The following is an 18,159-nucleotide window of genomic DNA, read 5'->3' on the forward strand; positions in this document are numbered from 1 at the left end:
AATAGACTCGATCGATCGAAAATCGCACAGGTTGAATTTTCTGCAGAATTTCCAACTCAGCCCTACTTCATTAAACGTTTAGGGTTTTATGTTTTTACCCTAGGTATATAAATAAAACCCTAGCCACGTTTTTGAAGGTTGTCCATATTGTATTGTTGCTCATACATTGCTGTTTTGTGTGAATCTCGTGTGAGATCTTTGAGGAGCTTTCCTTTACACAAAACTTAGGGTTTTCATGGTGGAGATTATTTCAACATCTTGAAGATCATTACTGTTGCAACCATTGGAACTTAAAAGAAAAGCAAGCGGGGAGCTTGTAGCTGATTGAGGAATTCAAGAAAGAAGTAGTCCGTGGATTCGGAGCCTGCGCGTGGCGTGTCAGGAAGTTCTACTGGTGGGTAGCATTAGGAAGTCGAGCGGGGAGCTTGTAGTCCTTTTGTACGAACTTCAATTCTTTCATAGTGAATCCAGGTTAGCCTTGAGGATCGGTGGGTCAAATCCTCCCCAGGTTTTTACCGTGTGGTTTCCTGGGTGATCATATCTTGTGTTATTTATTTTCCGCTGCTTTATATCTTGATATGATTGTTTAGATTGTTTTAACTAGAATTGCTTAATTTGACTAAGTAACAACTTGGCTAATTAATCTAGGCTACGCAATCTGTGGGTTTAAGGGGTCTAAAATTCCATCAAAAGCAACCAAATATGAATAATGCATGAACATGGAGAAAACTTGCCTCAATACATGCTAAAATGCCACAAAGGGCCGACACAGATACACAAACAGCAAACAAGACTCAGCCCAATGCGCTCTTCAATTTTAATCTCATCCAAATCTTTACTTTCCTCTATAGCTGTGACTTTTGCTCGGAAGCTTTCTGATAAGTACCTCAAAATTTTTCTCACCACCTTAGCATCCTCAATCTTCTCACCAAGATTGAGCTTTGCAATCACGATTTCGTTGAGCATCCCATAGAATGAATCAAAGGGCTCATCATCTCCCATCTTAAGCTCTTCAAATTTGGTGGTAAGCATCTGAAGCTTTGTATCCTTCACTTTCTTTGTTCCTTCATAGGTGGTCTCCAATATCTCCCAAGCTTTCTTGGCTACTATTATGTGGGAAATCTTGTGAAACTCATCTGGAGAAACACCACAAAAAATTTCATTCAAAGCTTTATTGTTAGCGTTAGCTACCGCAAGTGTTGCTTTATCCCAAGTGGATTTAATGGCCTCCGGCCTAGTCCATCCTACTTCTACTGCATCCCAAACAATATCATCAATTGAACACAAGAATACCCTTATTCGGACTTTCCAAAAGGCATAATTACTACTATCAAAATATGGTGGAACATTTAAAGATTGAGACCGGTCCATCTCAAACGAGGTCAAGGATCACACTCAGGTATTAAAACCACAGCAAGTGTACCCGCTCTGATACCAATTGAAAGCTCGAAAATGTGTTGAAAACACAATAGCGTTTAGACCCCCAAATTAAAGTTACGGCTCGATTGATTTTACACTAACTTAATACTAAGTGCAAAATAGTGTAAAAGCGAGCAGATGAACAAACAAGCTACTCTAATCCATAATCAAAGCAACACAGCAGTAAAATGGAATGTAAAAGAATAAGGAAGAAAGATGCAAACACAAGATAACACGCCGATGTGTTATCGAAGAGGAAACCGAAGAACTCGACGAAAAATCTCTTCGCCACCCTCCAAGCGGAAATCGATCCACTAGACAATCAATTAGGATACATGGGTTAGTAAGATACCCTCCAAGCCTAATCTACCCAATGTACCTAAGCCCTCTAAACTCCTACTTCAACAAGGCTTCTCGAAACCATGTCTTGTCTAGTTCTCCGGATCCCGCAACAAGCTCCATGTTGCATCTGCCATCCTTGGCTTCTTCCAATACTTTCCAGTAGCACCAAAACTTCACTTGACACTCTGAAAGGGTGTGGTAAGTGTTTGAGCTATCAACCTCTCAATGGTATGGAAATAGAGAGGTAGGAGTTAAGGAAAATCCACAAGCAAATGTGTAGAGGATTGTGGGTATAACAATCTCTAACTCTCAAGGTGTTCATCTAGGGTTTTCTCTCAGAAGGACTCCTCAACATATGTGGATAATATGGGTATATATAGTGTAGGCACAAAAAGTGTGTATCAGAATAGACAGCCTAGCAGAACAGAATGTCTCGTGGTTGTCTCGCGGGAAGGCCTTACCCGTGAGATACTCGCAAAATACAGCTGTCTCCATCCTAGCCTGACTCTTCGCATTCCAGCATGTGCAAGTCACATGAGTTACTTCATGGGATGCTTAGTCGTGAACTACCCGTGAAAACTCTTCAATCTTCAATTAGTTGAGTCTTCACACTCTCTTTCTATCACACGACCCTTACAATCAAATCCCACAATAAATACAGGGTACAAAAGATTGAATAAAATTACAATCAAATTTTGCACGGAATATAAGCCAACAAAACACATAGTTGTAAATAACAACTTTACATATTAATTGCTTTACCTTGAGGGTCTAATGTGTTTTGTGCAAGTGTTTCAGGTTACAGGTATATATGTTCAAAGTTTATCACACATGAAATTCAAACATGAAAAAGCATTTAGATTTGGCATTTAAATTTAGAAAACACGATTTCACTAGGTGTTTTATGAGAAAATAACGAACAATTTTTTAAACAGTGAACAGAGAATAATTTATGCAGAAAAGAGAGTGAATTTTTTTTTTTAATTAATGCTGAACAGAAAATAATTTTATGCAGAATGCTAGAAATAGTTTATGCACAAAATAGTGAACAATTTTCATGAGAAAACAGTGAACAGTTCTACATTCAACTAATTCAAACTTTTTTAAAAATTCAAATTTTCGAGGCATTTATCATTAGGTGATTTATACAAATCATTCATTTTTCTTTCATGGAGTTTTTCCATTATTCATATGGTTACATATTTAGAAAAACACAAAAACCATTTAAGTGCAATAACTGCGCCAATGCTAAAAACAGTTTATGTAGAAAAGAGTGAAAATTTTTTATGAGAAAACAGTTAACAATTTTAATTATTGCAAAAAAAATATTTTATGAATGCAGTATGTAGTTTCGAATATACAGTAAACATGATTGTAGAGAGCAAATTTTATTAACATAAAAACAGATTTTATCAATGCAGAAAAACAAATTCAATTATTGTGAAATTCAAACATGTAAAAGCATTCAGATTTGGCATTTAAATTTAGAAAACACGATTTTACTAGGTGTTTTATGAGAAAACAGTGAACGATTTTTTAAATAGTGAACAAAAAATAATTTATGCTGAAAAGAGAGTGAACAATTTTTAAATAATGCTAAACAGAAAATAATTTTATGCAAAATCGTAGAAATAGTTTATCAAGAAAACACTGAACAATTTTTATGAGAAAATAATGAACGATTTTAATTAATGTAGAAATTAAATTCATATTTTGAAATTAAAATCTCTATATTTTACAGTGCTACTATTTAAATAAATAAAAACATAAAAAAGCTACTTATTTTTATGTTTATGTTTATTTTCGATTATCCCAAAAAAAAAAAACAAAAACAAAAAAAAAAAAAATTACGAGGTACTTGAGCTTGGTAAGCTCGAGTACCTTAGAAATAAAATAAACTGCATTTTATTTATAAAAATTACTTAGCCTGATATACTCGAGTATTGTGTTGCATGGTACTCGAGTTTACCAAGCTCGAGTACCACATTATTTTTTTTAATCGCCCAATTTCCAGCTTAGCAGTGCCACGGTGGCAAAACTGATGTGGAAATCGAGTTTATGAAACTCGAGTTCTAGAAAAGTGGTATTTCCCTATGTAGTTCCGAAACAGTGTTTTTTTGCTACAAATTTCTGAAAATGGTGGTATTTGGCCATTTTCGCTAGCATTTTTTGGTGAGTAGATATTACATTTAGTAAATAGGTTCTAAGAAATTGTCATAGTAAACAGCTATTTTAAATTTAAGGGACAAAATTTGGCTTCAAAATTAGTTGTATCTTAAGACTACAAACTCACTCAACTAAATAAATATTACAACATATTTTGAAAATCTAATAGTTGAATTACATATTCTTTACGCTTTTAATACACATGTTCTTTGCTAAGGAAGTATGGGAGATTCTGGAGACTACTTATGAAGGAACAAAGAAAGCGAAAGACACCAAACTACAGATGTTGACCACTCGCTTTGAGGAGCTCAAGATGAGCAAGGATGAGTCCTTTGACTCCTTTTATAGTAAGTTGAACGAGGTGGTCGTCGGCAAATTCAATTTGGGAGAAAAGACGGAGGATTCTAAAATAGTAAGGAAGATCCTTCGGTCACCACGGAAAGCTTTCATGCCAAAGTAACAACTATTGAAGAGAGCAAGGATCTTGATGACATTAAAGTTCAAGAGTTGTCACTGCCCATGCAAAAGAAGAGCAAATCTCTTGCTCTTAAGACAATTGATGAGAGGGTTGTATCTCATGACTTTTTGGAAGAAGATGTTGTAGATAAAGATATGGCGTACCTTCCGGAAGTTCTTAAAACTTAAGAACAGTGGGAAATCTGGTGACAAAGGGAAATTTCAAAATTTCAGGAAGGAGAAAAGGGAATTCAGAAGGAAAGATGGTAGAGAATCCCAATCTTCGTAAGGAATCACGTGCTTCAAGTGTAAGGACATGGACATTTCAAGAAAGAATGTCCCAATTATTTGAAATTGAAGGGCAAGGTCTATGCCACTACTCTTAGTGACTTCTACTCATCTAATTCTGATTATGAGGAAAGCTGTGACGGAGAAGGAAATTACTCCGTGTTTATGACCATTGCTCATGTTGAGTCTTCAGAGGACTTGACTTTGCTTGTACAAGAGCTTGGGGAGCATAGTGATGAAGAATTAATGGGAGTTGTTGAAGAATCAGATGCTGAAGAAGACGAAATCACTGCTGGTCTCCAAGAGAACTACAATTCACTCCTTGAAGAAGATCTGTTGTGAGANTGCATGTGGTCGTGTAAGTAAGTTCTATAAGTGGGTGGCATTAGGAAGTCGAGCATGGGTGCTTGTAAGTCCTTTTTTATGAACTTCGATTCTTTCATATAGTGGATTTAAGTTTACCTTAAGGATAGTTAGGTAAATCCTCCCCAGGTTTTTTACCGGTTTGGTTTTCCTGGGTGATCATATCATTGTGTTATTTATATTTCCGCTGTTTTATATTTCGATATGATTATTTGATTGTGTTAACCTAGATTTGCATAATTTGACTAAGTTAATCACTTGGCTAATAAACTAGGTTAATCCAATTCTTGTGTTTAAGGGATCTAAAAACTGTACAGAGGAGGTGGGGAAAAAACGAGAGGGAGTTAGAGGAAAAGGAGGGAGTCTTGGGAATGGGAGGGGCAAAGATGGAAAAGGTGGTAGTGGAGGAAAGGGTAGTGATGAAAATGGTGGTAGAGGAGGAAAGGGTAATGGAGGGAGTGGTGGCAATGGAGGGAATGGAAATTGAGGCAAAGGAGGTAGAGGGAATCCATATGGTGGGAAGTAAGGAAGAAAGCACTTTGAGGCATTCAAAGATCTTGAAAATTCCTACTGATTTCCACATAGAGTAGCATTCTTCTTCGATGGCCTATAACTCAGTGCATTCAAGTTGTATATACAGAGATTGTCTTGCTTAGACTTGACTGTAATCACATTTGACGTTGTCTTTAAAACTGGCACGTTCCGGGTTGCAGATGAGCTCCTTATTAAGCTTACTTGGCACAATGTTGTTAATAATACTGCGGAACATAGTTGGTATTTCCAGGTTATATACTCCATGCTTATTTGTTGTTTTGTTGACTAAGAATGTAATCTGTTCTATGGTTTTAGGTGAGTTCGCTTTGAATTTGCACTGTATTTGAACATCCACACCTGATTAGTAAAACACCACACTTAATAACTTGGAAGAAGAGGTCTCATTTTTGTTGGGTTAAAGTATAAAATCTGACAATTTCTCATTTATTGAGTTTTAATTAAGAATTACAATTAACCATGTTAAGATCATTTTTTTTACCCATTATTTCATATTCATTTGAACCTTTTTTTTTTTCTTTTTTGGTGACTCACTAATCCACTAAACCTATAAATTAGTCTCTAGGATTAATTTCTAACATGTTTATGGGAGCAACAATAGTAGACTTTTTTTTTTTTTTTTTTTTTTTTGTAGATTGTATGAAACTATAGACTATATATGGATTAGGGGTTAATTACCTGGCAAGAAGTAGCTGTGTCTTGAGAAAGTGTTGCTGGAACAAATATCACAATAAACAACACCCACTACAGTAATCCGAGAAATGAGATTTGTTGGTTGGAATATTGAAAGTGGATGAGTGAAGAGAGATGCAAGAACAAGGAGAATTATTGGGTCCATGAGGGCAAGTGTTAGAGAAGTGAGAGAAACTTTTAGGAGGGCATCAATAGTTATAGCCAACACTCCATAAATGGCATGTGAAGCATTATTATAAAGCTAAGGAACTATATTCTCTCTGCATATTATGAGCTCGTGAGTAGTTGGTGTTATGAACTTTTTCTAGAAGTGGATAAGGGTACATTAAAAAGAAACAAGCAATGATAAATATAGCAACAACAAGCATAGTAAAAGTTCAACTGAGGTGTAAATGGATTCACAAGATGCAAGTAAAAGTGCAATTGAAAGGACTAAAGGAATCCAAAACACATGAACTTCACAACTATATATTCTTCCCTAGCAAGTTGGTGGCAAAATTACCTGCCACCAACTTAAATCCCTACAAACTCTGGGAAGTTCAATTTTTTTATGGCAATTACTATCCCAGTTCCACTCTTGGAGTGCCCCTTATCCTTGACCCAGCCCTTAAAGACTTGCCCAAATCCTCCTTCACCAAGTACTGTATCAGGTCTAAAATTCTTGGTTGCAACCTTTAATTCTGTAAAACTGAAGATCCTCAAGTTTGGGGTAGGCAAGGTCTGACCATTTGGATAAGCCTCATCCCCACTAGCAACTAAGAATTGGCTTTTTGCAGAGATGTTACTACCCTTAGAAGAAGTTGTATTGCTGATTATAGGTGGATAATACCCTGCTATATGTTTCCTACATTTTTTTTCTCATACATGTATTTATATTTGGTGGCATATTTGTAGGTTTTTGTAGCTGCTAATGATAGTTTTCAATCATTGAAGACCAACATATTGGAGACTTTTTGAATTATATTTACGCAGAGCATTTCTTGCCAAGCTACTGTGGATATTTTGGATAATTTTTTGCACAGCTAGAAGACAATATATTGCACATACAAATGACAGCTAGCAAACAAATGATAGCTACTGCTAGGGCTGTCCACGGGTCAGGTTTGGACCCAACCCGGACTCAACCCGCCGGCATCGGATGAGGGGCGGAGGAACCTAGACTCGACCCTCCGAAAAATCGATCGAGTCAATTTCTGGTGAGGATAAGCGTCAATCAGGCCAGTCGGGTCGCCGGAATAAAGAAAGCATCAAAATCTGGAAAAAAAAAAAAAAAAAAGAAGTTGCCGGAATCTGGAAAACTCGCCGGAATCTGGAAAAATTCGCCGGATTCTGGAAAAACTCGCCAGTTCCTAGAAAAATTTGCCAGATCTCCTCGAATCTAAGCTTGATCTTGCTGGATCTCCTCGAATCTAAGCTTCATATTGCCGGATCTTCTCAAATCTAAGCTCGATCTTACCAAATACGGTCGAGATCTCGCCAGATCTCCTCGAATCTAAGCTTGATCTTGCCAGAGTTGGCCGGGTTTGTAGATAACATCGGTTGGGTCGGGTGGCTCGGGTTTTAGAGAAGAAAACCGCCACTCGACCCACCGGCGACGGGTTTTTGAAGTCAGGACCTAAGTCCGACCACCAGAGCAGTCGAATCGGGTGGTTCCAGGTCGGGTCCGGGCAGGTGGTGGGTTGATTTGGACAGCCCTAGCTACTGCACATACATTAGGTTCTATACACAGATGTTTGAATAGCTCCTACTAAGGCACTATGATATATGTAAAATGACAAATATCATTAAATGCAATGGAAATGGACATTTCTATATGTTAAGATCCATATGTGCATAACTGCATATTAGGTAATGAAAGAGTTTGGCAAATGCCTTATTTGTTTCATTGCTAGGTGGTGTTCATTTCTTGATTTTCTGTTTCAAGATGGCTTCATTTCATGTTGCAAAATCATAATAGGCAGGGGGTATATTACATAAGCGTTATGACTTTTCAGATTGCCCGTTATATTTGCAACTTCTTTAGAACAAGTGTATTTTATTTTCTCTAAGCACGAAGATATAGAGAAAATACTTATAGGCCATCCAAAGCCAAGCACAATTACCAAAACATCATAGCCAGTGTTAACAATTAGTACAAGCAATTACAGGCAAAGACACATTCCAAAATAAACTTCTACAAAGAAACCAAAAGGATATTCAACAACTTCTACAGCCAATCTCTAGTGCAAACTTGAGGCAATATCTCTCACAAACACATATGGTAATAATACTAGATTCATAAATACCACAACCAAGAGCCATAGTTTCGCCTTCATTTTGCGCTTCCTTGTTGTATCGAATCATGAACTTTATCATCCCCCATAACATAGGCTACCACTTCACTCAACATGTTAGTACTTAAGGTTGCAATCCTCCTTGCATGGTCATGCTTCTCAATGGCAACGTCTAACTGATACCTCAACAATTTGTTCCTAACGTCTCTATCGCAATAGCTGGCTCCTTTGCTTTGAGACGTCCCCTCTAGGCTTGATGTCGACATGGTAGAAGATGTCCACAATGGGGAAGCACCATACTGCACGTTCCTACCATTACGTTGCATGAACTCCATGCATGCAAATTCTACTTCCCGTAGATCTTTGTATGACCTGTGTTCGGCGTTTGCGAATTTATGAACTTGTCTACTTGCTTCTGCCCAATTGTCGTATATGCCAGGAGCACGACCAATGAAAACAACATAGTATATGCCACCCTAAAAGAGGAACATACAATAGCATTGTTGTTGGAAAATCTAGTTTTGTATCTCATACAAAACACACAGCGAAAGTAACAACCACGGATCTACTTCAATCATGAAAGATAACATGTAACCATGAATTCTAGAATAACGAACAGAAAGCGTACCTTGATGCAGTGAATTTCAAAACATGACTTGAGAATACCTTTAATCTTCATCTCAATTCCACATGATGCCCAAGATGTGTGGTCTCTCAATCAGTTTTTTGTACATAAACTCTCAAAGGAAAATCCTTCTTCTTCTCCTTGTAGAGAAAAACTGATTTCTTTTTCTTTTTCATCTTACGTACGTTTTTTAAAACTATTCTCATAGTTGTTTCTTTATTTAATAACTCTTATTAAATAATGACTGATTATCTAATTGGATTAGCCTTTTGGGCCTACTCAATTGGGTCGTAGATCTTTGTATGACCTGTGTTCGGCGTTTGCGAATTTATGAACTTGTCTACTTGCTTCTGCCCAATTGTCGTATATGCCAGGAGCACGACCAATGAAAACAACATAGTATATGCCACCCTAAAAGAGGAACATACAATAGCATTGTTGTTGGAAAATCTAGTTTTGTATCTCATACAAAACACACAGCGAAAGCAACAACCACGGATCTACTTCAATCATGAAAGATAACATGTAACCATGAATTCTAGAATAACGAACAGAAAGCGTACCTTGATGTAGTGAATTTCAAAACATGACTTGAGAATACCTTTAATCTTCATCTCAATTCCACATGGTGCCCAAGATGTGTGGTCTCTCAATCAGTTTTTTGTACATAGACTCTCAAAAGAAAATCCTTCTTCTTCTCCTTGTAGAGAAAAACTGATTTCTTTTTCTTTTTCATCTTACGTACGTTTTTTAAAACTATTCTCATAGTTGTTTCTTTATTTAATAACTCTTATTAAATAATGACTGATTATCTAATTGGATTAGCCTTTTGGGCCTACTCAATTGGGTTTTAGTTTGTGGCTTGAGATGGGACCAAAGGGAACAAACAAGACTCTAGCTCCAATGGGCCTTGGGCTTTTCTGTCAACTCTTGACAAGTCCAAAGTTACCATTAATTATATTCAATACCACTATAAGAATATAATTGCACTCTAGGCCTTATTAATAAATTATATCCCAAGACTTTATTATACATACAACCCCTTTCATAAAAATATTCGTAGTAATACAAAGTCATATATATAGATTGCCACTTTGAAGATTACTACATCTTAATCCTTGAGTACCCAGTTTAATCCTTTTATGTTATTCATCATATATTTATGAAATCCAATTCTATAAATATATACTTTAGTAACTCCTTACTAAAGTGGTTGGGCCCAACAATATGAATAATTAAACCCATTAAACTTATCTCAAGGGAATATTTTATATCTCCGTTAAGAAATTATGAATTCCATCTTGAGAATATATGTTCCATCAACATTAAATGCGGCTGCCCAACATACTGAGGTTTTGACCGATCTCACTCCTGATATATCAAAGTAACCTACATCTCATGATCAGGTCCATTATTCTCTTAGAATTTAGAGTTTATGTAAATAGAAGTCGTGAGATTTATTATTCATTTGACAGTCATTAGGAGAATAATAAATCTCACAGCAATCCAGTTCAATATGTCTTAACTCTTAAAACATATAACATATCAACTAGAAGTCTCCACTTCCATGATCAAGACAAATCATCTTAGTAGATATGTTATAGTCTTCGCAGATGAAATGCCTAATTTCATCACCGACTACGAACTAAAATTCTGAGTTTACAGAGAACTTGTGATTTACATCTTCTGTGACTTTTCACATAAATCACATATTATACATCTCATGGATTAAGATAATGTCCTATTAGTTTATTTATAGATGGTCTCTAATAAATAAACAATTTAATTATTTATGTCATGCAAACCAATTGGATTTTAGGGCATAAACCCCAACAATTGTATGTTAAAACCGCATGAGCTGTGCTAGGTTAGAACTTACCAAGTTTCGAATCTGAACTATTAGATAAAACATGTACCATGTTGCTCCACAAACAGGTGCCAGTGGACTACAGCAACGTTGACGATACTTATTCCAAGATTTGACAAACAATTGCATAATCTATAATTGTACAGTGGTAAATTGTTTAATCAAAACTATAAAACATGTTTGCATGTTACTTTTAGAAGCAAAGGAGGCTTTTTTTCTCCATCTCTGACTGTTTTCTTTTGCTTATACCCCTCAACCAGAATGAGACAAAGCTATTTTTTTATATGAAGGGTAAAATACTCGATTATGTTTATATTGAGTACAGTACTCGACTATTCAAAACTCGAGTTAATGATAACTCAACTATGACAAAGATGAGTACATATAACTGCTGCCCAACTGTATTTAGGTGAAGTAAATAATACTCGATTTTCCTATAACCGAGTTCTACTGTTAATCGTACCACGCCTTAATGGTACTCGGTCTCTATAAAACCGAGTTATAAAAACTCGATTTACCTAAAGTCAAGTACTGTGCTAAATTCACTTTGAATCACAAATAATCTCAGTATTAAATTCAAATTTGAACTAATAATAACTAATTACTTGTGATTTGTTGTGAAAATATTGTAAAAATATTGTGGACGTAGCACATTATATTTTTTTTTAATTCCTCCCCAAATTTCGGCAACCATTTTTTTCTCCCTATTTTCGGCAATGGCATTGCCACAACTGCCACAAATTTTTTTTTGGGTACCCACATACTTCGAGCACTTCTCACACCCACTCGGTCAGCACGTTTGGGCAGCAGAAATTTCAGTAATGTCATTGCCGAAATTCAACATTTTATCTCTCCCACTTTTTCTCTTTCTCTCTCATATACTGTTGCCAAAATTCACTCTTTTTCCTCAATTCCCTAAATAAGTTATAACAGGACCCATAACACAAATAAATCCCAAATTCAGCAATATTCAGCCAAAAGAATCCGGATATCCTGTATACAAAATATATACTTCTAAATATAATCGAATCTAAGAGCTAAAATAAGAATCATAAAAAACACAAGAACATCAATTACACGTCATATTATTTGTTTAAGGAATTACAGGGGCAAAGCTCCTACATTCTGCCAATGATTTTTGCTGACCACCTTGACAGAAAAAGAAAGTTGCCGGACACCGGTACAAGCAGTTATCAACCAGCCTCACGTTTACTGAACCGGGTTGGAGCCCCATTAGAGGATCCGGTATGGGTCCGAACAAGTAGTTCCCTCCAAGCAACAGCCTCGTTAATGGTGAGATTCCGGGTCCGGGTATTACCGCTTTGAAGGCGTACTGGGACGGTATCATACCGGTGAACTTGTTGTTCTCCAAGGACAAAGCGGAGAGCCTTGGCATTAACGCCATGAATGAAGGTAAAAAGCCTCGGAGCTCGTTGTTGCTCAGATCGATAGCTATGAGCTCGCTTTGTGTGCCTAAAGAAGCTGGGGCTTGTACGGAGGAGAACTGGTTGAATGAGAGAGTGAGTTGTTGCAGTGATGGGAGGTCGAAGAGAAGGGATGGTACTGAGCCACTGAGTCGATTGTGACTTATATCGATTACTTGTAAATTACCCAAAGTTCTGAAACTCTCTGGGATTATTGTTCCTTCTAAGCTATTGTTTCTCATGGAGATTTGAACAAGAGAAGATGGAAAAACCCACGGGATTTTGCCTGAGATGGCATTGTTGCTAGCGTCCAAAAAGGAAAGGTTGTTCAAAGAACCCAACTCGGGAAACTCGCCTGTGAGCTTGTTTGATTGGAGATTGAGTCTTTTTAAGCTCACTAGGTTGTTGAAACTCGCTGGAATTGCTCCCTCCAGCTTGTTGTTATCGAGGTAAAGCTCCTCGAGCTCGGTGAGTGAGCTAATCGAGGTGGGTATTTCGCCGGAGAACGAGTTCATTGAGAGACCGAGTCGACGCAGACGAGTCAGGTTAGCGAGCGAGTCAGGAATTGGACCAGAGAAGAAGTTGTTGGAGAGGTCAAGGGTGTCTAAGTAAGGGAGGTTCCAAGAAATGGAAGAGAGTGAACCGTTGTAACCCGCCTGGTCAAGACTGAGTTCGGTGACTCGGCTCGTTTCTGAGACATTGAGGTCGCAACGAAACCCGCACGTGAACCGGTTGCTGAAGAGGTTGTCGCATGGGTCAACATTGAAGTCCCAGGAGCTAATGCATGAGCCTGGACTCACCGAGTTAGAGTCCAAACCGTTCTTCAGCTCCTTCAAAACCTCTATATCCCCCCAATAAGTTTTTGATTCTGCTCTAAACGATAGCACCATAACCATAATAACTAGCAGAAGAACCACAGAAGAAGAAGACAGAGAGAGTTTTGGAAAACCCATTTGCTATTTTTGATTTTTTTTTTTTTTAACTCTTTAGGGAATGAGTGGAAACTGGGAGATTTTAGTTTAGATTATCCACGAGAGAGAGTGAATCAGGGGCGTTGGATTGGGGACATTGGAATGAGAACTGTGATGGTAAAAAGAGAGAGAGAGTTGAAGTTGAAAGGAGTGAAGGAAAAGGACTATTTTGATGAGATGTGCCTTAGGTGACTGAGTGGTTTCACGGGCAAATGTCAGAACTTGTCTTCAATGATATTCAATATTTGAGTTTGGAGTGTTTTGGCTTTGGATTCTTAGATGATTATGGATATGGGTAGAGAGAGAAAGAGGGAGAAGGGAAAAGCTGGCTTTTTGGGTCAGTGTTTGTAGCCGTAGCGACACTTTAACTCGTTATATACGGACGCGTGTTTAATTGAGTCCCCCTTGCTCATTTGAGTTGTCTTCTTCACACTTCACAGCTTTATAATCAATGGCTCCGATTAAAAATCTATCTTATCAGTTCGGCTAAATATTACGATGGTTAAAAGGTTATTCTTTCAAAATAATAATAATAATAATAATAATATGTCCGTGTCTTTTTTTTTTTTTTTTCTTTTTAGAAATGTAATTTTTTAAGAGAATATTATTTATTGTTTTATTTATTTTTTAAAAATATATAAATTTTTAAAATTATTTTAAAAAAATTTATTAAAAAATTAAATTAGTAAATTAATAAAGGTATAATAGGAATATTAATAAATTAATAACTTTAATTTTAAAAAACAGAACAATATTTTAGAACATCTTAAAATGGAATAGAGGACAAAAAAAATTATCGGAGAGAGTAATAATTTAGGGCAATCTACACTATTCTAGAGTAACTTTCTATAAGGGTTTTTTTATTATAAATATTTTAACAACAAATTTTAAATAATAAATTGTTATTAATTTTAATTTGAATTTATCAATAAATTTTTTTTTGTTTATTATTAATAACCAATAATTACTTGCCATTTAAGATTCGTTGGAAAAGTATTATGAAAGACATTATGGACATAATATTTTTATTTTTAAAGTAAGTTTTAGTATATAATTTTTTTTCAATTTTTAAATGAATTGTGATATAAATCTCAAGATATTATATTCAACTACCACACAATTAGTTCATAGAAGTTTGACCTACCTCATTTATAGATAGTGAAATAATCTAACAAAAAACTGAGATTATCACTTCATAATTTTTTAAAAAAAAAATTATAAATTAAAGAGATATTTATTAACTTTATGTTACTTTTCAATACAATGAGACTTGTTTAAATACATGTCAAAAACAACCAACAAAGAAACAGTGAGGATAATATTTGATCTGCACAACTAATTTCTAAAACATAGGGAAAAGTAATCCACAATAGGAGATCAAAGACACAAGTTGTAAGTCTAAAAGGATCAAATCAAGCTCTTATCTATGGAGGAACAATGTTTTCGAGGTACATGAGTAGGGCTCTAAGACTGAAAATACTTAAAACAAACTCTCTGGCTTTTCTTTCTCTCTCTTGTTTTTACCTAAGCTTTATCTCTCCAACTTTTTGAACCTCTCCCTTTATTGCTTCCCCCCTCCCTTTTATAGTCGTTTCTCCCTTCTCCTCTATCTTCCAGTTGTCTAGCCACCAACTGGATTTTTACGGGGCTACTTGTCCCATCATCTTTTTACTCTGCTATTTCTTAATCATGAAGAAAGGCTTTAGGGAGTGTTTCTACTATTTAAGTCAATCATTCAGCATTGAATGTGGCTTACAGTAAATGAGGGGTCTTATTAATGCGAAGGTAATTGCTCCATTGGTCCCTGCGTCTTCCTTGTCATGTTCCTCGAGATGAGTTTGATGGAAGGGGAGATCTTGGTTTAGAAGGGAGCCAGTTGACTGTAGTTCCTTTATTACTTCAAGAAAATGTTTTGCCTGTTACCTCGGTAATGGATCTCGAGGAAGGAAGTTAGTTTGGATCTCCACGGTGGTGGGCCCGGATGGTTTCCCTTCATTCAACAAACCACTTCATTCATAACCACATCTTGGACTAGGCCCATCCTTTAAAACAATTTATTGGGCTTTTGATTTTCGGCCCAAGCTCACTTTCATCCCTCCATAGGTGCACTTTGACACCGTAAACAAAAACCATACTATTTATACACATCAACTTTAAAATGTTAAAAGTTCATAAAAAATAAAAATAAAAAATAAAACATTAAAATATTGAAAGAAATTAACAATAACCTGGATTTGGATTAAAAACTGGAGATTGTAGCATAAGAGAGATAGCGAGGTGAAAGAAAGTCCATGCTTGACAGTTGAAAGGTTAAAAACGTGCTTAACTGAACAAGAATGATAAATTAACCATAATTCTTTGTCCCCCACTTCATGCCAAATTTTTGGTTTTATAATATGTATGCCCTCTAGCTCTTGCTCTAGAGAGTAAAGAGAGTAGAGGCCACTCGGTATTATATCCTAAATGCAAATTTAAGCTAGTTGTCTGTTCTTAAGTACACATTTATCATTTTACTACATGAATTCATTCAATTGGTAAAATAGAATAAGCGCTACATCTACCAAACAACCCCCAAAACCTTATCACATCAGTTTTTGTATAAATGTGCAACAAAATTCATTCACGTATACTCAGTGTTGTCGAGTTATCCCACATCAATAAGGTGTGACATTGAGAAGGGGTTTATCACTTGCTCCGGACACTAACTGCCGCATGCAATTTTGGTGTTGGTGTGTGAGTGTATTCTCTTATCTCATCTCTCTTCCCCTATATATTTGTGTGTGTGTGTGTGTTTCTCAAATAAAAAAAGATACTCAGTGTTGTCAAGTCATCCCACATCGGTAAGGTGTGATATTAAGAAGAGATTTATCACTTGCTCCGCGACACTAACTACTGCATGCAATTTTGGTGTTGGCATGTGAGTGTATTCTCTTATCTCATCCCCCTTCCGTTATATGTGTGTGTGTGTTTCTCTAATAAAAAAAATTCATTCACGTGTATACAGTAACTTTGTTACACCATTAACACTATTTATTTTGTATGTAATTTTTTTTTTCTTTATGTATCCTGATTAAGGAAGAAAGCAAATATTAATTGTTGTGTGTGAAGAAATAAAAAAATAAAAAAATCAAGAACAGGTCATAGCTTAATTAGAACAATCATCCTATCCTAACGTCTTAACTAAGACCCGTTTTAGAACGTCAGAACTTCATAGCTTTATCATCAAAATCTGCTTTTTACTAAAATATTTGGTAACGGAATCAACAAATTCCAATCATGTCTTGGAAAAACAGAATCAAACAAGTCTTAATCCTGAAGGAAAACAGTGGTCGTTGGCGATAAGAATCAAATGCCAGCATATTACATTCATTGAAGTTGTTAAGAGGTATCTCAAGCTGGTGGGTGGTTTGGGCATCCAGTGAGTCTCTAATGGTTGTTGCAATATGTACATCTATTATTTCTAACGAACTTTGACTTTTAACAGAGTTTTGAAAGAAAATATAATTCCAGGGTGTGGATTCGCGGTTGGTACTTAACAACTACACTAACAAAAGAATTCTTTTTTCACTCTATAGTGTATTGCTTTTCATGATTATCTTAGCGTCAAAAAGTGTTCATATGAGTCATGAACTTAAGCCATGTAATAATTAATAAACCGTTAGGCAAGATGCTGATATACACAAATATATTTTAAGCAAGGAAGGCTGAAAAGGCCAAGAGATTAAGCTTGCTTTGCATCTCTATAAATAAAGCATTTAGCTTCTTAAAGCTTGTATTTGTTTATTTATTAATGGTTAGAAATATTATATATTAGTATGCAGTCCTTGTTGCCCGACCCAAGCCCCCTTGGTCTTAAATTAAGCTTGTATTTCAAATTTAGATAAGAGGGAGAAAGTGTAGTCTCTCTCGCTCTATGCATAAAATTTTGGACTTTGGAAGACAGACCAAAAAATTAAGCGACCAAAAAAAAAAAAAATATCCTAACGTCTTAACTAAGACCCGTTTTAGAACGTCAGAACTTCATAGCTTTATCATCAAAATCTGCTTTTTACTAAAATATTTGGTAACGGAATCAACAAATCCCAATCATGTCTTGGAAAAACAGAATCAAACAAGTCTTAATCCTGAAGGAAAACAGTGGTCGTTGGCGATAAGAATCAAATGCCAGCATATTACATTCATTGAAGTTGTTAAGAGGTATCTCAAGCTGGTGGGTGGTTTGGGCATCCAGTGAGTCTCTAATGGTAGTTGCAATATGTACATCTATTATTTCTAACGAACTTTGACTTTTAACAGAGTTTTGAAAGAAAACATAATTCCAGGGTGTGGATTCGCGGTTGGTACTTAACAACTACACTAACAAAAGAATTCTTTTTTCACTCTATAGTGTATTGCTTTTCATGATTATCTTAGCGTCAAAAAGTGTTCATGAGTCATGAACTTAAGCCATGTAATAATAAATAAACCGTTAGGCAAGATGCTGATATACACAAATATATTTTAAGCAAGGAAGGCTGAAAAGGCCAAGAGATTAAGCTTGCTTTGCATCTCTATAAATAAAGCATTTAGCTTCTTAAAGCTTGTATTTGTTTATTTATAAATGGTTAGAAATATTATATATTAGTATGCAGTCCTTGTTGCTCGACCCAAGCCCCCTTGGTCTTAAACTAAGCTTGTATTTCAAATTTAGATAAGAGGGAGAAAATGTAGTCTCTCTCGC

The 18,159-nt window shown here is 36.0% G+C and overlaps 1 protein-coding gene across 1 annotated transcript; it reads right to left on the minus strand.

The window, feature by feature from the left end:
- Positions 1-12,096: 12,096 nt before the first annotated feature.
- On the minus strand, positions 12,097-13,853 carry LOC112033587 (MDIS1-interacting receptor like kinase 2). Its single transcript, XM_024066367.2, has one exon. The coding sequence runs from the start codon at positions 13,419-13,421 to the stop codon at positions 12,138-12,140; it is 1,284 nt and encodes a 427-aa protein (XP_023922135.1). The 5' UTR covers positions 13,422-13,853; the 3' UTR covers positions 12,097-12,137.
- Between the last annotated feature and the right edge of the window lie 4,306 nt (positions 13,854-18,159).

Source organism: Quercus suber, unplaced genomic scaffold (assembly GCF_002906115.3).
Source record: "Quercus suber isolate HL8 unplaced genomic scaffold, Cork oak 2.0 scaffold_100, whole genome shotgun sequence".
In the NCBI taxonomy this organism is placed as follows: Eukaryota; Viridiplantae; Streptophyta; class Magnoliopsida; order Fagales; family Fagaceae; genus Quercus; species Quercus suber.

What these genes read in the sequence shown, in the direction of transcription:
- LOC112033587 (XM_024066367.2), bottom strand. Translation starts at nt 13,421, where the DNA reads ATGGGTTTTCCAAAACTCTCTCTGTCTTCTTCTTCTGTGGTTCTTCTG.